This window comes from Ylistrum balloti, unplaced genomic scaffold (assembly GCF_031769215.1).
Source record: "Ylistrum balloti isolate Yb309-2 unplaced genomic scaffold, AGI_CSIRO_Ybal_v1 Utg370292, whole genome shotgun sequence".
NCBI classification, from domain to species: Eukaryota; Metazoa; Mollusca; class Bivalvia; order Pectinida; family Pectinidae; genus Ylistrum; species Ylistrum balloti.
This window is the reverse complement of record NW_026782221.1, coordinates 960,098-986,053: the sequence shown is the minus strand read 5'-3', so window position 1 is coordinate 986,053 and position 25,956 is coordinate 960,098. Positions and strand designations below refer to the sequence as shown.

The 25,956-nt window shown below is 34.8% G+C and overlaps 2 protein-coding genes across 2 annotated transcripts; one reads left to right on the top strand and one right to left on the bottom strand.

Moving 5' to 3' along the window:
- Positions 1–929: 929 nt before the first annotated feature.
- LOC132553014 (testis-expressed protein 45-like) lies at positions 930–7,708 on the bottom strand. The gene is made up of 9 exons (XM_060217218.1): positions 7,703–7,708; positions 7,512–7,580; positions 6,209–6,767; positions 5,865–5,971; positions 5,198–5,429; positions 3,476–3,594; positions 2,496–2,697; positions 2,035–2,123; positions 930–1,085 (listed from the first exon to the last, which is right to left on the bottom strand). Exons 1-9 carry the CDS (start codon positions 7,706–7,708, stop codon positions 930–932), a joined length of 1,539 nt encoding a protein of 512 aa, XP_060073201.1.
- On the top strand, positions 7,707–25,956 carry LOC132553013 (vesicle transport protein USE1-like). The gene is made up of 6 exons (XM_060217217.1): positions 7,707–7,802; positions 10,770–10,819; positions 11,008–11,086; positions 11,471–11,495; positions 18,501–18,670; positions 21,188–25,956. Exons 1-6 carry the CDS (start codon positions 7,707–7,709, stop codon positions 21,386–21,388), a joined length of 621 nt encoding a protein of 206 aa, XP_060073200.1. The 3' UTR covers positions 21,389–25,956.

The window sequence follows — 25,956 nt, the reverse complement described above, 5'->3', positions numbered from 1 at the left end:
ATATATTTTGTAATACAGCAGTATGCTTACAGTGTAATAAATGAATATCTAAACATTCTATAAATCTACAGACTAAACAAAACATACATTACACTAACCTGATAATAACTTCCACTAATCTGGTCATACCCTTCACTAACTTGACCATACCATCCACTAACCAAAGTAAAACCTAATCATAACTCCATATACCATAGATATATAGTGTAGAGCCTTAATATCAAAAATATTTTCATATTGGTTGTGAGTCTCCTGTACTCCACTGCATTTAAAGTTTTCTTTATAAAGTCAGAATTCTAAAATGAAATTTCTCTTTGAAAAAGTTTAAGTAATACTGACATATAACAACTAATGCTACGATAAAATCATACACAAACTTTAACATCAAACAAATATCACAGAGTTGGAAAATACTGCATGCTTTCCTGATTTCGTTGTCTTGAAATATTTAGTGTACATTATTCTTATTTCAGTATGAAATCAAGTGTGTTACAGTATCAGTAATAACTGATTGGAATGCTTTTTCTGATTTTTGACTGGAATGCTATGGTCACATCTCACAGTCCAGTAGGAAACAATGAAGATTAGCTTCATACCAACATATAGCACTAACAGACACATGACATTAGCAATAAATAATTTGTTTTTAAAAATGAAATGTTCAATACACAAAATTTATTTTCACAGACATATTGAGCACAAATTTTAAGTAATGTTATTTTGTATGAAGTTTTGTAGTACCTTTCAGAACCAAGTTCACTGTAGACTGTGGCAAAATCGGTACTTCAGTTAAACTCAACTGATCAAGCATTTCAAACTCATTTCATATATAATTTAGGAATTAAATCTTTGTGTTTTTTTCTCATTCACAGAGAACAAACAACTAATAACTTCCATTTTCAATGTAAATAGACTTTGAGAATAGATGATTAAGCACTCATAGTGCCCAAGGGGACTGAACTCTTCTGTAGTCTGCCCGCATCATAACTGTAAAGCTCAGCATCCTTAGGGGTGAAGGTCACTTGGTGGGTAGTGTTGTGTTTCTGGGGGCCACTCAGTGGGGGCAAAATGTGGGACTTCTTCAACTGGAAATAAAAAATGAGAATTATAGCTTACCAGTGGTATATACACAATCAAGTAAAACATTTCCATGAAGGATTTACTAATCAAGCCAATGTTGTTTGTGTTGGTTGGTTGGGTCCTGGGGTCCTTTACTCTTCAAATGCCCGAGAGTATGCAGGGTGATTAAGTAGTCAAGAAAATCAAGTGAGGAATATCAATCACAGCAGGGTCAAAGAGAGTTCTTTAGATTTATTACTAACCATCAACCATCATTTCAATGAAGATACAATTGTCAGCATTATTTTACAACAGATGTATTTTAAATTACTTTCAAATACAAGTAGTTCTTGTTTCTATGACAATGAAAAACTGTAAATTATTTATATACATATCACTAGCAATCTCTCCAGAGTGCATTGCTGTACCCTACATAACACCTCTGTAAATGGCTGACACCATTTCAAGATACTTGAAAAACAATTTTGCATAAAATGAAAAAAATATTTCCCTATTTTGTTTTGTTTTGTTATTTATCTCAGTGTTCATTTGATTACATTAGTTTATATGGCTATAAACATCATGGATTATGTCATTGAAGAACAATGGTGAGTAAACAGTCACCAACCATTATGTTTACATTTTGTACTTTCGTTTTTCACCTACATGTTCTCAAGATACATGTTCATATACTGTGATATTTGATGGTTACAATACTGGCACATTTCCTCCTCAAAAGTTTAAATGTTATTTCTAATGCTGTGCATTGACATACATAACAGTCTACAGGCCTTTCCTTTGTTGGTGTTAACAGGGATGCTGCCATATTTTTGCCCAACATCTAGATTTGACCCTGACCACAAGGTCAACCATGGGTAGTCCATGAGTTGTTTTACAGAGGTGTAGTATAACAGTTAAAGAACGACAACTCTGGAAAAATTGAGATCACTAATGGTATATGCCAATAACACTTACGTTGTTGATGGCCACAGGATTGGGTACAGTCCTCCCCCTATGTGGGTTCTTGTAATCTGTCCAGGAGGATGTGTGTTTGGCTTCACTCTCTGTAGACAAAGTTAAATGAACAATGCTAAATCTTAACTGTCTGCAGCATCTGATAAAGTGACATAGAAGTCACAGATAAACCGAGATCCAAAATTACATAATCCTTATTACCACAAAAGCAAAAAAAAATTAAAAATCTGAATTGAGAATATTGAAACCTGAAATAAAGAAAACCATTGTAACAGTTTCTTAACTTGCATTTTAAACTGACAAACAAGTGAAATTTATGTGGTTAATTGAGGCAGCCATTTGTAATGAGGTAACCAATTCACGATCAGCTAGGTAAAACTGAAAATCTGAGACCTCCAAATATTAAACAGAAAAACGGCTATGAGAGCTTAATGAAATGACTGAAGGAAAAGGCTGCTTACTGTCATAGTAGTTCAAGGGGATGTCACTGTCCTTGTAGAACTTGGCCCGGTTGTAGGTATAGGGCACAGTGACTGGGTGAAAGTTATCATCTGTTGTGGTATCATAGAATGTCTTGGACATCCTGGGTTCTCCAAACCAAACATTACTCCTAGTCCTCAGATTGGCACCTGATATAATGGTGTTGTGTAAACCACTTGGTGGCTGTAAATACAATTAATATCAAATTAGTATAAACACTATACACATAATGAAAAACATAGAGGATTAGCGGAAATAACAATATGGTCTGGTATTCGCCTGGTTAAGTCATGATAACATTAATGAATTACACCGCCTAGTGTAAATAATGATATGAGAATGAAGCTGAAGATCCCTTTGAAGGGTGAAAGCTGTTTGTTAGTTCAAACCTGTAAAGTTTGTTTTTATTGCTATCATAATAATGATATTACTAAAATATGAAAATACATTAAAATATTTCAAAATATAGAATATATAATACATAATACTGTAATCATAGAACTGAATTACAAGTGTTTAAAAGAAATAAATGATGAAGTTGGTATTTTGATTTTGTAAATGTGATAGAAAATTCGAACTAGAACAAGCCTGTATCACTTACAAACATTAAAGCTAAAGCGTATTATTGGCCATTGAGGATAATCCTAGACCATCTGGTTATTAATAAAAAGTTTTTCAGAAATTGATACATTTCATCTCTATGACATTAAAACAAGGTCAAGGTCATTATTTGAACAATTTTGACAACCCTTCAGCCACTTTAACATTAAAACCTGATCAAGGTTGTACATGTACATTAAAAAAAACCTGAAAGCATTCCTTTCCAGTATGTTATGCTCTCAGTATCTTGACTCTGTGTCATATATCTACTGAGTGGAAGTCTTTCTAAGGAAAAAAGCTGACACCAGGCAGACACAAGGGTAGATGCTGCATTATGGCAGGGGAACTAAAAATAACTTACATTTCCATGGTAATATCGACTGGTTGTCAAGTTGACACGTTCTCCACCTCTGGCATCATCATGGTCCCCTTCTGGAAGATCACTATGGTTACGATGTTTGCCTGGTTTATATCTTTGGTCTAAAGCATATAAAAATAGAATAAAACACTGATGGAGCATGACTGTGCAAAAATGAGCATTCACTTCATAAGGGCTTGGCTGTTTTGTGAGGTAATGCTTTCATGGGTTGTGAAGTAGTGTTATATTGTGTTGTGAGGTAGTGTTATGTCATATTGTGAGAAAGTGTTACATCGTGTTGTGAGGCAGTGTTACATAGTACTGTGAGGTAGTGTTATGTCATATTGTGAGAAAGTGTTACATCGTGTTGTGAGGCAGTGTTACATAGTACTGTGAGGTAGTGTTACATGGTGAGGCAGTGTTACATGGTACTGTGAGGTAGTGTTACATGGTACTGTGAGATAGTGTTATATGGTACTGTGAGGTAGTGTTACATGGTACTGTGAGGTAGTGTTACATGGTACTTTGAGGTAGTGTTACATGGTACTTTGAGGTAGTGTTACTTACATGGTGTTGTGAGGTGATGTTACTTACATGGTGTTGTGAGGTGTTATTACTTACATGGTGTTGTGAGGTACTGTTACTTACATGGTGTTGTGAGGTGTTATTACTTACATGGTGTTGTGAGGTACTGTTACTTACATGGTGTTGTGAGGTGATGTTACTTACATGGTGTTGTGAGGTGATGTTACTTACATGGTGTTGTGAGGTGATGTTACTTACATGGTGTTGTGAGGTGATGTTACTTACATGGTGTTGTGAGGTGTTGTTACTTACATGGTGTTGTGAGGTACTGTTACTTACATGGTGTTGTGAGGTGTTATTACTTACATGGTGTTGTGAGGTACTATTACTTACATGGTGTTGTGAGGTACTGTACTGTTACTTACATGGTGTTGTGAGGTGATGTTACTTACATGGTGTTGTGAGGTGATGTTACTTACATGGTGTTGTGAGGTACTGTTACTTACATGGTGTTGTGAGGCAGTGTTACATGGTGGTGTGAGGTGATGTTACTTACATAGTGTTGTGAGGTATTGTTACTTACATGGTGTTGTGAGGTACTGTTACTTACATGGTTTTGTGAGGCAGTGTTACATGGTGGTGTGAGGTGATGTTACTTACATAGTGTTGTGAGGTATTGTTACTTACATGGTGTTGTGAGGTACTGTTACTTACATGGTGTTGTGAGGTACTATTACTTACATTCTGTTGTGAGGTACTGTTACTTACATGGTGTTGTGAAGTAGTGTTACTTACATGGTGTTGTGAGGTACTATTACTTACATGGTGTTGTGAGGTGATGTTACTTACATGGTGTTGTGAGGTGTTATTACTTACATAGTGTTGTGAGGTACTGTTACTTACATGGTGCTGTGAGGTGATGTTACTTACATGGTGTTGTGAGGTGATGTTACTTACATGGTGTTGTGAGGTGATGATACTTACATGGTGTTGTGAGGTACTATTACTTACATGGTGTTGTGAGGTACTATTACTTACATGGTGTTGTGAGGTGATGATACTTACATGGTGTTGTGAGGTACTATTACTTACATGGTGTTGTGAGGTACTATTACTTACATGGTGTTGTGAGGTACTGTTACTTACATGGTGTTGTGAGGTACTATTACTTACATGGTGTGGTGAGGTGATGTTACTTACATGGTGTTGTAACAGGTAAATAAGACACTGTAGCGGTGCTCTGATAGTCATTGTATTTGCAGTGCCCATCAACTTGTTTGAAGTTAGTCTTTCCCAATGTCCTGCTGACTTCATCCTTCAGGTAGGGTTTGTAATCACGGTTCTCGACTTTGCTAGGAAACGAGTACTGCATGGTTGTCTCCCTTACCATCTCCTTGTCTGGGTCACCATTGGGTACATTGGTACCTGTAGGCTGAAATTAGCACATAATCTTGTGTACCATATCAATTTTATGTGATATCACAGTGTCATCATACATCAACACACACTCAACATCAAATAATCACAAACTATGAATATCACACATGAATGACTATGAACTGGTATTCGAGTGATAACATCCAATATACATCACTAGAATTGTTCATCCCCAACTGAAAAGAAACAGAAGTCATGGTAAAAGTTATAGGTCATTTTACATGAAAATTAGAAAATTATCGCACACAATTTTTTTCCAACATTAATTTTGCTGTTTGAAAATTTCAGCCTTTGTGTATATACCTCTGCAAACTCAAAGAGTTATCCAGTAGATACCAGAGGATGAAATAAGGAAATTTGTAATCAGGTAATGACTTGTTCAATATGGCCACATATAAGATAAGATAAATCTGTTAGAAAATGCACATACTGCAGACAGGGACTTGATTGGATCCTGATACTCTCCCATAAATGTAGAATTGTGTGTTGTATCAAAATGTGTGTAGCGGGCATCACCTTTCACTGTTGGAGGACCTCCTGATATAGAATATAATATCAATGTATTAGAATATCTGAACATTCAACTTATTGAATTAGTTGTGCTGAAATTTGCATGCATTGATACCAATCATTATGATAAGATGTGAAAATTCATAAATCTCAAAACTGATATATAGCTTACTAATAGATAAAATACAGAGCCGGGATAAACCAGTGCATAGATAAAGGTGAATATAACAGGCAATCTTACATACATACATATCTCTGACTTACCTTCATGCATGGATGGCACCTTTTCTACCTTGTGAACTGTGGTGTCATGGCCCCTGTATCTGTCCCTGTAGTCAGACCACGGTTCATCAGCCTTGTCTCGATCCCCTTGAGGAATATTCACTGCCCATAAAGCCATTACAGGCTGCACACGCTCATAATCCTCATCTATTTTTGGTGTGAAATAGGAATCGTGCATTGTCTGAAATGATTTCACTTTACTTAAATCTGAATCCATCTTGAAATTAGTTGATCGGAGTTTTCTGTGCACATCTGGAACCACCATTTTCGGCATGTATTTGTATGTAAATGACTTGGTTGTCTCGGATGCTTTTTCCCTGAAGTAGGTTCCATCCCTATGCATGACCTCAGCTAAGGCAGGGCGATCTGCTTCAGCATCTCGGCCATAGTGTTTGTAAGATGGATAGTCCTTCTTGAACACACTTTGCATTGACCCTGGTGTAACGGACATGTCTTGTGCTACTTGGAAATTTGTTGATGACAGGAAATCTGTCCCAGTTTTGGGGGTGTAAATGGGATTAGTTATGTCAGCCATGATTATCTGCAATGAAGAAAAATTCACATTACTAAAATGATAACGTGCCATCTTTCAAAATGACCAATTAACCGCTTGTCGTACGTTTCAATTCTGAATGGAGTCTTTTATTAGGATACACATTCTGTTTACATACTTGAACTATCAATCATATTCAGAGATGTGTACTGACCTTTCACAATAAGACAATTATTTCAGGTGCAATTTTTTTTTTTTTTTTTTTTGTTAAGCAGATGTACTTCCCATAATTATTCACTCTTGGATTAACCATAGCTGTATATTACAATATAATTGACTAGAAATCTAAACATCGCCCTTTTTTCTGAACTAATTTTGTGTTGTTATTTACATAGTTTTAATTCACTAATTCACTGGCCTGGCCAATTTACTTTGCATACACTGTTCAACTGTTGTATATCAATCAAACAAATATTGGTACAATAACCCCTTTCTTCATTCAAGGAAAAAAAGAATTCAAAAAACCCACTTCACATTCAATTGTTCGTGACAAGCGATCCCTGTTACTGAACGACATAATTGTGTTTTTATAAAGTAGATCAATGTTTACTTTTGGAATCACAATGTCAACACGTTGTTTGTTCAGTCTTTTAACAGTTCTTTAACATGGTTAGCCTTTTTAGAAACCAATATATATGCATAAGTCGACAGTGATAGTGCGTGAAAGTGTTGACAGCATCTATCTAAATAATGGAACAAATGAAATATTCAAAATTACGGATGATTGCTTACATGTGGCTGTTCCCCCTTTGTATACAATAACCATAGATACCACCATGCACTTCCGTACCGGAAATAGCTCTTCAATCCCAAAGACAATTTTCGACCTTACAGTAAAATGAAAACTCTGTATCAGTGAAACGTTTTATTAAAGGAAAATCTCAGTTTCTATTGGAAGTCTTAAGTTGACATTGAATATTTGCCAACATGGCCACAAGATTGGAAATAAATTTCAATCGCCTTCTAACCAGATGTGAAACTATGGCGAAAGACAAAACAGCATGGGATTGGAGACTTGAAAAGGTATTTAAAGATATTTTGGAGTAACCACAGGTACTAGCCTCGTCTGTCAATTCGTAAATTTGACTGACGAGGCTAGTACTTCTTGTGGCTCATATTGAAACGTCAGATACTGGAACACCGGCTATAAAGACCAATTTGGCAATATAACCATATATAACTGAACATACATATTTCGAATGCAAACAAACAGTTATGGTCTAGTTATATTTCTGTCGTGCAGGTCGAGAAAAAAGGATGGCCAATCGGGTAAGCAGGGAAGTAGGTGGAATTGATATTTTTGGTATATTTGCAATATTTCGGTCCATTCCCTCGGTGAAGTTGCATTTTTAAGTATCTGCGTACATCTTTTATTTGATAACAAACAAAAGTGGTGCAATACCGGTGTCCTCACATAGCTGTCTACAAAAAACCTGAATGTTAAGCAACTAATCAATAAAAAAAAATCTAGGTCACTGTCTTTCCACACATTGGAATCCTAGTTCTGTCACAACTTCTCTTACGCGACTCTGTTTGTTGTGTGGTGGAAGCAAGTGAGATCTGTTGTGTTTTTATATGGAAATACGGAAAGGAGCATTTGCAGCAAGAGCCAGTTTTGGCCAAATTCCAAAATGAACAAAGAGTATTCGACAGTACTTTTGAGCTTGGGAACATACCTTATTAAAGCCCCCAAATAGGTATCATTTAGCAAATTTATGAGATTCAGAAAAAGTCTGAGAAAACTTCCACTTGATATTTATACAAAAATAAGATTATAATATGTTTAAGCTGAGTAGTATTTATTAAGGAACACTTTGTGTGGATATCATCAAAATGAAATGAATAAATGTTGATCCCACTTAAAAAACAAACTGTTGTTATGAAGCTCAGAAGGTCATCATGAAAAAGCCATGTTACAATCTGCAGATTAAAATGTACAGGTAAAGTGTGATGTAGCACATTTATTCATTCAAGGGCTTGTTATTTATTCATTATAAGGCATATGCATGTTATATTAAATACTTACCTCTCATGGATAAGTTAAAAAAATACTGACTTCTGTTTGGCAAAGATTATAGGCATGTTTACAAGAAGTAAATATAAACAGCTTTAGATATGAATACCAATGCATAATATCTTTTTATTTTTCAGACAAGTTAATTTTGCTATATCAATATAACTGCATTTATTGTTGCATTTTTAGGTCTATTTGTGAGTTTAAAAATGCAGCACAAACCTAATATTGAGAATTTCTTTTATCCCCCCATGCTCCGGAGCACAATATAATAATATAACACTTATACTTCTGTCCTGTCTCATCATCAAAACATAGGGGAAAAGAGATCTAAGTGCAAAATACTGCAACAAAAAAATCAACAAACTCAGCAAAATTTCTTTCCTTTGAAAACAATCTTTTGTTTCATCAACTCAGTAGATTTGTGGTAATTTTTTTAATATGCAAACCATTACATATATCCTGATCAGGAATGGCTCATCTGTTTCTATTTACTTTACATATAATGTGGAAGGAGAGTGTCAAACACCAGATGTTAGGCATTCTAAGTCCAGTGATGGAGCCAGAGGAAACTTGCTATTATGACATAGCGACTATTATTGAGTAAACAGTGAAAAGCACTCAGATAACAGTAATGCCATTGATTATGGAAGTGACGAGAAAGTAAACAGACAGGAATAGTATTTTTTCTACATTGTTTGGGCTTTGGTGATAATTGTAATAAACAATTGGAAAACAGCAAACATATCTTATTGCTTTATGATAAAAGTAACACTATAATAAATTGTCTGCAACAGCATTAAAAGAAATAAGCTGTTACCTGTAATTAATTCACTTTGATATCAATTTTCACCTTAAAAATCAGGAACTGGAGCAGTAAATGACTCAAATTTCTGTGCTCTGAATCAAGGGAGGTAACTCATTTTAGAACACCTTAAACTACCAGCAAATAATATTCAACAAGTTTCCAAACACTTACCATACCTGTCACCCATGTTTACTTTACCTTCTTTGATGAATACTCTTACCAAAGAAAATCACAGGTTTTTCACAGTCTTAGTAGAGTTATTGTATCTTTAAAACAGAATACAGTGTTTGTAATTTGTAACTGATACATTTGTTAATGAAACAGAAATGATACAACCTGGATCAATGAAGCAGTGAAATAACAATGAAATCAGTAAAACCAGAGAAGAAAACAGATAAATTTACGTATAAGTGTAAAACATGTACCCAGTTTATGTTACTCAGATGGCTTAGAAATCAGACTCCTATGCTCATAAAGACATCAAGATACTGTAAGAAGACCTTATCCTAAAATGACCATAGCTTTTGATCAATCAAACAAACACAAATAATAAGTATACAGAATGATAATCAAAGAGAAGTAACTCTTTATGCATTTCAAGTAAATGTAATCGGAAATCAGACACATATTACCAAAAATATTTCAGATCAAGAGGTTGATTCAAGGATGCTTAAGCTTAAGTGGGCATTGGTTTTTAAACAATTGTTTGCTAGACAATTGCACTAGAGTGCTAACCAAAGTTTCAGGGGTGTATTTACAGGGTTATTGAGCAGACTTAAATGCCAAAAAAATTAGGTTTGATCAATGTTTTTTATCAGCATAGATTGTTCATGAGATATCAGTTTCCAACTTAATTTATCACTGGGGGAGAACTTTGTATTGCTTGATTAAAAGTGTCTTCATTTGAGTCAGTTGTTTATAATAAAACAAGAAATAAGGAGATCAATACACAAATCAACATGACTCATTACTGTGATTATTTATCTCAGTCATGGTGAATGTATTCAGGAAAGTTACCTCTGATGAAATAACATGATACTTAATGATTCATGCTTATTTCTGGAGTCTACATTTTCCTATCCTCATTAGATCAATTACTGTTTCACCAGAAATGAATTATGATAAAATCATTGACTTCTATCCATTGTGGTTTATAATTTTATTTCAGTTTGTTACTGCATTACAAGATCAGCTGAGTGAATTAAAGAAGTCGCCATGGTATGTTTCAATAGTTCAATCATCAGAATTTTTAGATAAATTAAATATTTGAGAACAAAAGTCTTGCAGTTAAACATTCATGTACATGGTCGAGTATTATCTGGTTTGTATCCCAAAGCAATTTATTTGAGATTTTCTTTAAAGTGAATAAATGATTGACTGTAAACAAATTGTTATTATTTTTTCAGTCGTCCAAGTCAGGAAACTTTGAATGACTACAACAAAAAAGTGGACTTCTTGAAGGGAATAATGGAAGCAGAAAAATTGGTATATTTTTCTATTAGTTATATTTTACTTCCTGTTGTTTCTTAATATTCATGATTTAAATAGGCCTAGACATGTTAGTAAAACTGCTACACAAGTCAGATTGTTATATCATAGACTTACAAAACTGCTACACAAGTAAGTAAGATTGTTATATCACAGACTTACAAAACTCTTAAACAAATAAGTAAGATTGTTATATCACAGAATTACAAAACTGCTACACAAGTAAGTAAGATTGTTATATCACAGACTTACAAAACTGCTACACAAGTAAGTAAGATTGTTATATCACAGACTTACAAAACTGCTACACAAGTAAGTAAGATTGTTATATCACAGACTTACAAAACTGCTACACAAGTAAGTAAGATTGTTATATCACAGACTTACAAAACTGCTACACAAGGAAGTAAGATTTTTAAATCACAGACTTACAAAACTCTTAAACAAATCAGTAAGATTGTTATATCACAGAATTACAAAACTGCGACACATGTAAGTAAGATTGTTATATCACAGACTTACAAAACTGCTACACAAGTAAGTAAGATTGTTATATCACAGACTTACAAAACTGCTACACAAGTAAGATTGTTATATCACAGACTTACAAAACTGCTACACAAGTAAGTAAGATTGTTATATCACAGACTTACAAAACTGCTACACAAGTAAGTAAGATTGTTATATCACAGACTTACAAAACTGCTACACAAGTAAGTAAGATTGTTATATCACAGACTTACAAAACTGCTACACAAGTAAGTAAGATTGTTATATCACAGACTTACAAAAACTGCTACACAAGTAAGATTGTTATATCACAGACTTACAAAACTGCTACACAAGTAAGTAAGATTGTTATATCACAGACTTACAAAACTGCTACACAAGTAAGTAAGATTGTTATATCACAGACTTACAAAACTGCTACACAAGTAAGTAAGATTGTTATATCACAGACTTACAAAACTGCTACACAAGTAAGTAAGATTGTTATATCACAGACTTACAAAACTGCTACACAAGTAAGAAGATTGTTATTGTTATATCACAGACTTACAAAACTGCTACACAAGTAAGTAAGATTGTTATATCACAGACTTACAAAACTGCTACACAAGTAAGTAAGATTGTTATATCACAGACTTACAAAACTGCTACACAAGTAAGTAAGATTGTTATATCACAGACTTACAAAACTGCTACACAAGTAAGTAAGATTGTTATATCACAGACTTACAAAACTGCTACACAAGTAAGTAAGATTGTTATATCACAGACTTACAAAACTGCTACACAAGTAAGATTGTTATATCACAGACTTACAAAACTGCTACACAAGTAAGTAAGATTGTTATATCACAGACTTACAAAACTGCTACACAAGTAAGTAAGATTGTTATATCACAGACTAACAAAACAGCTACACAAGTAAGTAAGATTGTTATATCACAGACTTACAAAACTGCTACACAAGTAAGTAAGATTGTTATATCACAGACTTACAAAACTGCTACACAAGTAAGTAAGATTGTTATATCACAGACTTACAAAACTGCTACACAAGTAAGTAAGATTGTTATATCACAGACTTACAAAACTGCTACACAAGTAAGTAAGATTGTTATATCACAGACTTACAAAACTGCTACACAAGTAAGTTACAAAACTGCTACACAAGTTGTTATATCACAGACTTACAAAACTGCTACACAAGTAAGTAAGATTGTTATATCACAGACTTACAAAACTGCTACACAAGTAAGTAAGATTGTTATATCACAGACTTACAAAACTGCTACACAAGTAAGTAAGATTGTTATATCACAGACTTACAAAACTGCTACACAAGTAAGTAAGATTGTTATATCACAGACTTACAAAACTGCTACACAAGTAAGATTGTTATATCACAGACTTACAAAACTGCTACACAAGTAAGTAAGATTGTTATATCACAGACTTACAAAACTGCTACACAAGTAAGTAAGATTGTTATATCACAGACTTACAAAACTGCTACACAAGTAAGTAAGATTGTTATATCACACAAGTACTTGTTACAAAACTGCTACACAAGTAAGATTGTTATATCACAGACTTACAAAACTGCTACACAAGTAAGTAAGATTGTTATATCACAGACTTACAAAACTGCTACACAAGTAAGTAAGATTGTTATATCACAGACTTACAAAACTGCTACACAAGTAAGTAAGATTGTTATATCACAGACTTACAAAACTGCTACACAAGTAAGATTGTTATATCACAGACTTACAAAACTGCTACACAAGTAAGTAAGATTGTTATATCACAGACTTACAAAACTGCTACACAAGTAAGATTGTTATATCACAGACTTATATCAAACTTACAAAACTGCTACACAAGTAAGTAAGATTGTTATATCACAGACTTACAAAACTGCTACACAAGTAAGTAAGATTGTTATATCACAGACTTACAAAACTGCTACACAAGTAAGTAAGATTGTTATATCACAGACTTACAAAACTGCTACACAAGTAAGTAAGATTGTTATATCACAGACTTACAAAACTGCTACACAAGTAAGTAAGATTGTTATATCACAGACTTACAAAACTGCTACACAAGTAAGTAAGATTGTTATATCACAGACTTACAAAACTGCTACACAAGTAAGTAAGATTGTTATATCACAGACTTACAAAACTGCTACACAAGTAAGTAAGATTGTTATATCACAGACTTACAAAACTGCTACACAAGTAAGTAAGATTGTTATATCACAGACTTACAAAACTGCTACACAAGTAAGTAAGATTGTTATATCACAGACTTAAGTAAGTAAGATTGTTATATCACAGACTTACAAAACTGCTACACAAGTAAGTAAGATTGTTATATCACAGACTTACAAAACTGCTACACAAGTAAGTAAGATTGTTATATCACAGACTTACAAAACTGCTACACAAGTAAGTAAGATTGTTATATCACAGACTTACAAAACTGCTACACAAGTAAGTAAGATTGTTATATCACAGACTTACAAAACTGCTACACAAGTAAGTAAGATTGTTATATCACAGACTTACAAAACTGCTACACAAGTAAGTAAGATTGTTATATCACAGACTTACAAAACTGCTACACAAGTAAGTAAGATTGTTATATCACAGACTTACAAAACTGCTACACAAGTAAGATTGTTATATCACAGTAAGATTGTTATATCACAGACTTACAAAACTGCTACACAAGTAAGTAATATTGTTATATCACAGACTTACAAAACTGCTACACAAGTAAGTAAGATTGTTATATCACAGACTTACAAAACTGCTACACAAGTAAGTAAGATTGTTATATCACAGACTTACAAAACTGCTACACAAGTAAGTAAGATTGTTATATCACAGACTTACAAAACTGCTACACAAGTAAGATTGTTATATCACAGACTTACAAAACTGCTACACAAGTAAGAAAGATTGTTATATCACAGACTTACAAAACTGCTACACAAGTAAGTAAGATTGTTATATCACAGACTTACAAAACTGCTACACAAGTAAGTAAGATTGTTATATCACAGACTTACAAAACTGCTACACAAGTAAGTAAGATTGTTATATCACAGACTTACAAAACTGCTACACAAGTAAGTAAGATTGTTATATCACAGACTTACAAAACTGCTACACAAGTAAGTAAGATTGTTATATCACAGACTTACAAAACTGCTACACAAGTAAGTAAGATTGTTATATCACTGACTTACAAAACTGCTACACAAGTAAGTAAGATTGTTATATCACAGACTTACAAAACTGCTACACAAGTAAGTAAGATTGTTATATCACAGACTTACAAAACTGCTACACAAGTAAGTAAGATTGTTATATCACAGACTTACAAAACTGCTACACAAGTAAGTAAGATTGTTATATCACAGACTTACAAAACTGCTACACAAGTAAGTAAGATTGTTATATCACAGACTTACAAAACTGCTACACAAGTAAGTAAGATTGTTATATCACAGACTTACAAAACTGCTACACAAGTAAGTAAGATTGTTATATCACAGACTTACAAAACTGCTACACAAGTAAGATTGTTATATCACAGACTTACAAAAACTGCTACACAAGTAAGATTATTATATCACAGACTTACAAAACTGCTACACAAGTAAGTAAGATTGTTATATCACAGACTTACAAAACTGCTACACAAGTAAGATTGTTATATCACAGACTTACAAAACTGCTACACAAGTAAGTAAGTTTGTTATATCACAGACTTACAAAACTGCTACACAAGTAAGTAAGATTGTTATATCACAGACTTACAAAACTGCTACACAAGTAAGATTGTTATATCACAGACTTACAAAACTGCTACACAAGTAAGATTGTTATATCACAGACTTACAAAACTGCTACACAAGTAAGTAAGATTGTTATATCACAGACTTACAAAACTGCTACACAAGTAAGTAAGATTGTTATATCACAGACTTACAAAACTGCTACACAAGTAAGTAAGATTGTTATATCACAGACTTACAAAACTGCTACACAAGTAAGTAATATCACAGATTGTTATATCACAGACTTACAAAACTGCTACACAAGTAAGTAAGATTGTTATATCACAGACTTACAAAACTGCTACACAAGTAAGTAAGATTGTTATATCACAGACTTACAAAACTGCTACACAAGTAAGTAAGATTGTTATATCACAGACTTACAAAACTGCTACACAAGTAAGTAAGATTGACTACAAAACTGCTACACAAGTAAGTAAGATTGTTATATCACAGACTTACAAAACTGCTACACAAGTAAGTAAGATTGTTATATCACAGACTTACAAAACTGCTACACAAGTAAGTAAGATTGTTATATCACAGACTTACAAAACTGCTACACAAGTAAGTAAGATTGTTATATCACAGACTTACAAAACTGCTACACAAGTAAGTAAGATTGTTATATCACAGACTTACAAAACTGCTACACAAGTAAGATTGTTATATCACAGACTTACAAAACTGCTACACAAGTAAGAAGATTGTTATATCACAGACTTACAAAACTGCTACACAAGAAAGTAAGATTGTTATATCACAGACTTACAAAACTGCTACACAAGTAAGTAAGATTGTTATATCACAGACTTACAAAACTGCTACACAAGTAAGTAAGATTGTTATATCACAGACTTACAAAACTGCTACACAAGTAAGTAAGATTGTTATATCACAGACTTACAAAACTGCTACACAAGTAAGATTGTTATATCACAGACTTACAAAACTGCTACACAAGTAAGTAAGATTGTTATATCACAGACTTACAAAACTGCTACACAAGTAAGTAAGATTGTTATATCACAGACTTACAAAACTGCTACACAAGTAAGTAAGATTGTTATATCACAGACTTACAAAACTGCTACACAAGTAAGTAAGATTGTTATATCACAGACTTACAAAACTGCTACACAAGTAAGTAAGATTGTTATATCACAGACTTACAAAACTGCTACACAAGTAAGTAAGATTGTTATATCACAGACTTACAAAACTGCTACACAAGTAAGATTGTTATATCACAGACTTACAAAACTGCTACACAAGTAAGTAAGATTGTTATATCACAGACTTACAAAACTGCTACACAAGTAAGTAAGATTGTTATATCACAGACTTACAAAACTGCTACACAAGTAAGATTGTTATATCACAGACTTACAAAACTGCTACACAAGTAAGTAAGATTGTTATATCACAGACTTACAAAACTGCTACACAAGTAAGTAAGATTGTTATATCACAGACTTACAAAACTGCTACACAAGTAAGTAAGATTGTTATATCACAGACTTACAAAACTGCTACACAAGTAAGTAAGATTGTTATATCACAGACTTACAAAACTGCTACACAAGTAAGTAAGATTATTATATCACAGAAGATTATTATATCTTACAAAACTGCTACACAAGTAAAAGATTGTTATATCACAGACTTAAACTGCTACACAAGTAAGTAAGATTGTTATATCACAGACTTACAAAACTGCTACACAAGTAAGTAAGATTGTTATATCACACAAAACTGCTACACAGTAAGATTGTTATATCACAGACTTACAAAACTGAAGTTGTTATATCACGTAATTGTTAACTTACAAAACTGCTACACAAGGTAAGATTGTTATATCACTTTTCTGGGAGTTATTTCCCTTTTATATAAAAAGAAATGAACAAAATTTTGTCAGACTATGCATTCATTCATTTAACTGCAGATCTTTCTAAACTTTGTGGGAATTGCCAGTACATTATGGAGATGTGTTCCATGAAGTGACTTTGTGTTTTAAACCAACTTAAGAGAATAATCGCCTTTTATATAGAACATGAACATCATTTTGTCTAGCTATGCATTAGCTAAGTTTAAATTTAGTTGGAATTACCAGTACAATGAGGAGATGTTCCCCCTCTTCAGAGAATAATCTTCCTTTTTTATGAAACCCCCCACCACCCCCAAAATTTTTTTTTGTAGGAATTCCCAGTACAATATGGGGTTGTGCCCCCTGAAGTGACTTGCATTCATTTTATCATTTGAATTTGGTCAATGGTATAACTAGTTAAACCAATAGTTGTTACTATGGCAACACAGTCCTTGCCTCAGATATTTAGATATTATCCAATTTTACCTGAATTGGTATGAAGGTGAGGCCAAATATCACTGTATGTGTTTAATGCCACAGCAACCTTGCTATGAAAAATGGCAGCCTTTGATTGATTGAAATTCAGATATTGTCTTTTTGTTACTTAATTTGATTATAGGGGGCCTCAGGGGATATCAAACATCATTGTATATGCTTTATTGCTATGACAACTATACTGATGCAAATTACATCTTCTTTTTGATTGTAATTTAGTTATTGTCTGATGTTTACCTAGTATAAAAAAGTATTAGGGAATGCCAAAAATGAATTTTCAACTGTTTTTTACTTTTTTTGTTAGAGTTTTGATGGAATTAGATTTATAGAGGTATTTGTATCTGCAGGGTATTAGTTATCATCAGGATAACAGTTCTAGTTTAATTAAGGTATCTTCTTCCAAGCTCAACTCCATGGATTAAATATTTAAACGAAATACCTCTATTTCAGTACCCTTAGGTCTGGTTGTTCCTTTTGTAATTTACAATTTTGCAATTTATAAGTTATGATTTATTACATACTGTAGGTAGAGATGTGCATGCATTGTATTATATTTGCTGTATTATCGTTGTATGGGTCCCTCAGTCTAAGGATGTCTCTTTATACCCTGATTAATGTAAGCTGTATATAGGCAAAAGATAACAAACATGTTGACTATTTATAGAAATAATGTCTTATTTACAAAGATGGTACAGGACTCGGACAACGTAACCCCCAGGATGAGGAAGACATAGATTCTCTTATACAGCACCACCATCAGATGCAGGAAAGACTTGCCGACGAAATGTTGATGTTGACAAGAAATCTCAAAGAAAGTGTGAAAGATTCTGGCAGGATAGTGAGGGAGGATACTAAGGTATAATTTGTCTGAAATAACCATAAAATCACTTCTTTGTTAGCAGTTTAATTCTAAAACATGTAAGAGTTATGGCCCTTGCCTTGAGCTTTAAAGATTCAGGAAATGTCATGTTTTGCTGTTTTTTTCCTACAATACTTAAGAGATATTGATCTGAAATTTTGTTTGTAACACAGTATGAGAGCTTCTGGAAACTAGTAGGAGACATGCATCACTTCAGCTTATTATGAATATTTCTCATTGTGCACTAGCTGGATATTTTTTTACTGTTTTTTCTGTAGTTTTGAAATGGATTTGAGGAAAATAGGGAGCCATCTTGTATTTTAACATTTGTATTGATGATGGAGGATTTTGACAGAAAGTACAGGAATTTTCTCAGTTTTTTAGATACTATTACCCTTTGTGTCCTTACCTGTCAGCACAACAGATAGCCAAGGGCAAGTGAAAGGAAACAAGGAAACATGAAGCTTATATAAAACTGTTAAAATTCCTAGGATAATAAGGTCTAAGATTCACCGAGGATCACGTGTCTGTATACCTGATAGTTGTGGTGTGACTTTACAGATTCACCGAGGATCACGTGTCTGTATACCTGATAGTTGTGGTGTGACTTTACAGATTCACCGAGGATCACGTGTCTGTATACCTGATAGTTGTGGTGTGACTTTACAGATTCACCGAGGATCATGTGTCTGTATACCTGATAGTTGTGGTGTGACTTTACAGATTCACCGAGAATCACGTGTCTGTATACCTGGTAGTTGTGGTGTGACTTTACAGATTCACCGAGGATCACGTGTCTGTATACCTGATAGTTGTGGTGTGACTTTACAGATTCACCGAGGATCACATGTCTGTATATTTAATAGTTGTGGTGTGACTTTACAGATTCACAGAGGATCACGTGTCTGTATACCTGATAGTTGTGGTGTGACTTTACAGATTCACCGAGGATCACATGTCTGTATATTTAATAGTTGTGGTGTGACTTTACAGATTCACCGAGGATCACGTGTCTGTATACCTGATAGTTGTGGTGTGACTTTACAGATTCACCGAGGATCACGTGTCTGTATACCTGATAGTTGTGGTGTGACTTTACAGATTCACCGAGGATCACGTGTCTGTATACCTGATAGTTGTGGTGTGACTTTACAGATTCACCGAGGATCACGTGTCTGTATATTTAATAGTTGTGGTGTGACTTTACAGATTCACCGAGGATCACGTGTCTGTATACCTGATAGTTGTGGTGTGACTTTACAGATTCACCGAGGATCACGTGTCTGTATACCTGATAGTTGTGGTGTGACTTTACAGATTCACCGAGGATCACATGTCTGTATACCTGATAGTTGTGGTGTTACTTTACAGATTCACCGAGGATCACGTGTCTGTATACCTGATAGTTGTGGTGTGACTTTACAGATTCACCGAGGATCCATGTCTGTATACCTGATAGTTGTGGTGTGACTTTACAGATTCACCGAGGATCACGTGTCTGTATACCTGATAGTTGTTGTGTGACTTTACAGATTCACCGAGGATCACGTGTCTGTATACCTGATAGTTGTGGTGAGACTTTACAGATTCACCGAGGATCACGTGTCTGTATACCTGATAGTTGTGGTGTGACTTTACAGATTCACCGAGGATCACGTGTCTGTATACCTGATAGTTGTGGTGTGACTTTACAGATTCACCGAGGATCACGTGTCTGTATACCTGATAGTTGTGGTGTGACTTTACAGATTCACCGAGGATCACGTGTCTGTATACCTGATAGTTGTGGTGTGACTTTACAGATTCACCGAGGATCACGTGTCTGTATACCTGATAGTTGTGGTGTGACTTTACAGATTCACCGAGGATCACGTGTCTGTATACCTGATAGTTGTGGTGTGACTTTACAGATTCACCGAGGATCACGTGTCTGTATATTTAATAGTTGTGGTGTGACTTTACAGATTCACCGAGGATCACGTGTCTGTATATTTAATAGTTGTGGTGTGACTTTACAGATTCACCGAGGATCACGTGTCTGTATATTTAATAGTTGTGGTGTGACTTTACAGATTCACCGAGGATCACGTGTCTGTATACCTGATAGTTGTGGTGTGACTTTACAGATTCACCGAGGATCACGTGTCTGTATACCTGATAGTTGTGGTGTGACTTTACAGATTCACCGAGGATCACGTGTCTGTATATTTAATAGTTGTGGTGTGACTTTACAGATTCACCGAGGATCACGTGTCTGTATATTTAATAGTTGTGGTGTGACTTTACAGATTCACCGAGGATCACGTGTCTGTATATTTAATAGTTGTGGTGTGACTTTACAGATTCACCGAGGATCACGTGTCTGTATACCTGATAGTTGTGGTGTGACTTTACATCATTTATATGAACTTTGATGCAAAAAACTAACTTCAATATGTTTCATTAAAGTTAGTCTCAAAGTGGTGACAGATGTTGAAAAATTGAATTTGAATGATTGTTTTTTTTATTTTGTAGAAAGTGGTGGAGACGACAAAGCTAGCAGATGTGAACTATAACAAGCTGTCATTGGTGACTGAACAGGTGGAGAAACACACTAAGGGCTGTGACTGGTGTATGTGGATCATGTTAGCCGTCGTCATCATGCTGTTTCTCTTCATGATCATGTTCATCAGACTATTTCCTAAGAAACAGTACAGCTATGAGGAAGATTTATGATCTGTTGTACGGTGTGGGAGTGTGTGAATGGTGTGTGTGATGATAGGTAGTAATGTTTACAGTATTGTACTGTAGATGTTTTAATCATTGGTACAGTAACACCCAGTGAATTACATCAGAGCAGGAGTTTTTTTGTGTTGTATAAGTTATTAACTGGGTAAGTGCAACTGTGAGGTAGTCTACAAGTAGATATCTTTCTCCTTATATAAGTCTGTTTTTAAATATTGATATAGATGTTAACTTAAAAACATTCAGTGCTTCAAATTATGGTATGAAGGTTAATGTGATTATAACTGAATATAAATGAACACTTCTTGATTCGTTTATTCGTACTAGTCATTATAGATTTACCACTTCCCCGATTAAACTTGTATTACAAATTAAAATTACTTCCAATATCAGGATTATTTATATATTTATCTAATATTGTTTTCAAAAGAAAAAACTACACCTATGGTATGTTTCATAAGATGACAAGAATGTGAGAAGTGTGAGTTATTTGATAAAAAATGTAGCTGTATGTATACAATGTATTTCCACAAATATAAAAGGCATGTTATATTTATATAGAAGTATTTCACCATCGTACACATATAACATTGTATATGAGATTATACATACGCTGCTGTAGTATGATATGGATGTGCTTCACAATGTTCAAGCTTCAGCTGAATCTTTGATAATTGCAGATAAGATTTGGAAAAAAAATCCTAATTGCATCCTAAGATTTATGGCTGATTTTGTTGTGTATTCTGGTGAGAAAAAAGAATCATTGTTCCACATACCTATTGAACAGGGACACACTAAATTATAGTTCTGAACACCCCCGTGTCATAAAAGTACTTTATAGGCTTTCCTCATCCTACTTCTAGTTAATAACATTGTCAGATAACTGTCAGATTTACTGAATGTTTTTTTATTTTAAATTATGAAGTCCAAGATTACCAGTCCTTTCATCTTGTTCACTTACATTTAGCCAAACTGCCTTTTAAAGTTCCCAGAGAATACTGTAGAGACAACTTGATGGTAACAAATACGTTTGATTACTCTTTGGTGTGATATATGCCTGATTACCACTACCGTCTACTGATCCATTGTGCCTCAGATATTTCCAATTCATTAAATTTAAACCAAGAAGTTTTTGAAAAGATGTTATTACACCAGTGTTATGCTCACAAGAAGTAGGCCTACATTCAGAATGATCCAGAAGAGTACAAATCCCAGTCTTGAAGTCTGACTTTTATGTCCTACCTACATGTATCAGTAAGCAGGTCTGTATATGTTATCTTAGACTCACTATAAGGTTTCGATGTGATAAGTAAAACTCATCTGGGCCAGGTCATAATGATAATTAGTATTTCATAATATTGATTCAATGAAAAGGAGAAGTTATAAGGGACATAACTCTTGTTGTCTTCCTTATGTTGGTATCCTTTCAAGCATTGGAGGAACAAAGGAAATGAAAACAACAGGATTTGATGCAAACCTGCAAAAAAAATTCTGATGTAATCAAAAACCTTGTGAATTCTGAAGGGATCCTGTCGATTGTCTATCTTTTTGGTACAGATTATCATGTTCTGTCATTTATTGGTGAGAAAAAAAACCCAAAAAGTATTTTTATTTCCAGTCACTTTTTGTATTCATTTGGTGATAATCATCTGCTGATGGTATTTAATTGGTATAATAAATAAATGGATAATAATGATTAAAAATTTGTAGACAGAAACACAGCTGTTGCATTGCCCTTTCTACGATTATTGGGATTTACAAGGATTGCATTCCTTACATTACATGCCACTTCTATTAGCATTTAAGTATTTGAATTGTTTTCCTTTGTATTTACACTGTATTAGGACAAGTTGTACTTTTTATATCATGCAGTCTGTAGTGTGTTTATTGTCAACTTCAAATTACTTCTAACAATTAGAGTAGAACTTTGCGGAAACCTTTCATAGCCAAAGGTAAACTAGGATTGTAAATCATACCATCCCCACTTCCAAGGGGCCTGAAAGGTGTGGCCAAAAGGGGTCAAACTGACTCAAGTTTTTAAAACTCTCCTTCTACAGTTCCAGATATGACAGAATTAAATCTTTATGAATGAAGGGTGAAAGGTAAGATGCTTTACCAAAATGGTGATTTCTTGACCCTCCTTGAAAGGGAGTGAAGTTTACTATAGTTTATGTAGGAAAATTATATTTTTGGGCATAATTTTTAATATCTGTTTGAAATTATTCCAACTTTTGTTACAAAAACAAACACATAAGTGTTTGTTAAGGCCCTATGGGCCTCTTGTTTATAGACATTGTACTGCATGTTCAGATAATATCCCATTAGACAATATGGCTGGGTGTTTGAAATGTGTATACAACAGGTAAAGAAAGGTTTTATTGATTGGGTAGGAATGATTGATTATTGATTTTTGTTAATTATAATTCAGTCTAAAATATTCGAAGTAAATTTAATAAAACTGGTCAACAATTGTGGTGTGTTCGCAGGCCCAAATAATCTATGTATGCTCAGCACTTGTCCAGAGACTAGCCCTAGGGACTGATCCATGTTGAAGGAGTGACTTAAGCTTTGTACGCCTGGCAGAAATATTTTAGTTTTGAGATGTCAGTATTTTATCTGGAAATCTGTTTTGACCTTTCAGGAAAAGTCCCCAGAACCTTCAGTATACCAACCAAAATAGAGTTATCAGTGAATGTAATATTACATGGTGAGTGACCTAACCCAAAATTCCAAATAAAAGAAATGAAATGATTTCATGTGATCAGTTAACCTTAAATTGTCAACAACATTTGTTTTCTCAATATGGGCTTAATGTTGATTATTTCTTAATTGATTGATAATTAGTGAGACACCTTTCATTCTAAAATGAAGTAACTGAAAGTAAATATAGAAACAGCCACTCTCCTTAAACTGTGGCTGATTGGGCCCTACCATCTTAGTAATCATATTGTGTACTTTTATTTCCATATATTCTCATTCTGCAAAGAAAATTGATAATGAAGAACATACTGTAGAAGGTAATTGGATTTTCCTTACAACTTTACCAGTAAGGAAATGTAAATGAATGGAAATTGAGCAGAGACAATTCTCATTGGAGTTACGTCACAAGAAAGAGGTTTTATTGCCAGCATAGGTCACAGTGGAAGGACATGATAGGCATAAAGTGGTGGTCAGATAGGGTTACACTGGTGGTCAGATAGGGTTTAACTGGTGGTCAGAAATGTTTAAACTGGTGGTCAGATAGGGTTACACTGGTGGTCAGATAGGGTTAAACTGGTGGTCAGATAGGGTTACGCTGGTGGTCAGATAGGGTTACACTGGTGGTCAGAAAGGGTTAAACTGGTGGTCAGATAGGGTTACGCTGGTGGTCAGATAGGGTTACGCTGGTGGTCAGATAGGGTTACACTGGTGGTCAGATAGGGTTACGCTGGTGGTCAGATAGGGTTACGCTGGTGGTCAGAAAGGGTTAAACTGGTGGTCAGATAGGGTTACGCTGGTGGTCAGAAAGGGTTAAACTGGTGGTCAGATAGGGTTACGCTGGTGGTCAGAAAGGGTTAAACTGGTGGTCAGATAGGGTTACACTGGTGGTCAGATAGGGTTACACTGGTGGTCAGATAGGGTTACACTGGTGGTCAGATAGGGTTAAACTGGTGGTCAGATAGGGTTAAACTGGTGGTCAGATAGGGTTACACTGGTGGTCAGAAAGGGTTACACTGGTTGTCAGATAGGGTTACACTGGTGGTCAGATAGGGTTACACTGGTGGTCAGATAGGGTTAAACTGGTGGTCAGAAAGGGTTAAACTGGTGGTCAGAAAGGGTTACGCTGGTGGTCAGAAAGGGTTAAACTGGTGGTCAGAAAGGGTTACGCTGGTGGTCAGAAAGGGTTAAACTGGTGGTCAGATAGGGTTACGCTGGTGGACAGATAGGGTTACACTGGTGGTCAGATAGGGTTAAACTGGTGGTCAGAAAGGGTTAAACTGGTGGTCAGAAAGGGTTACGCTGGTGGTCAGAAAGGGTTAAACTGGTGGTCAGATAGGGTTACGCTGGTGGTCAGAAAGGGTTACGCTGGTGGTCAGATAGGGTTACGCTGGTGGACAGAAAGGGTTAAACTGGTGGTCAGATAGGGTTACGCTGGTGGTCAGATAGGGTTACGCTGGTTGTCAGATAGGGTTACACTGGTGGTCAGATAGGGTTAAACTGGTGGTCAGATAGGGTTAAACTGGTGGTCAGATAGGGTTAAACTGGTGGTCAGATAGGGTTACACTGGTGGTCAGAAAGGGTTACGCTGGTGGTCAGAAAGGGTTACACTGGTTGTCAGATAGGGTTACACTGGTGGTCAGATAGGGTTACACTGGTGGTCAGATAGGGTTAAACTGGTGGTCAGAAAGGGTTACGCTGGTGGTCAGAAAGGGTTAAACTGGTGGTCAGATAGGGTTAAACTGGTGGTCAGAAAGGGTTAAACTGGTGGTCAGAAAGGGTTACGCTGGTGGTCAGAAAGGGTTAAACTGGTGGTCAGATAGGGTTACTCTGGTGGTCAGATAGGGTTACGCTGGTGGTCA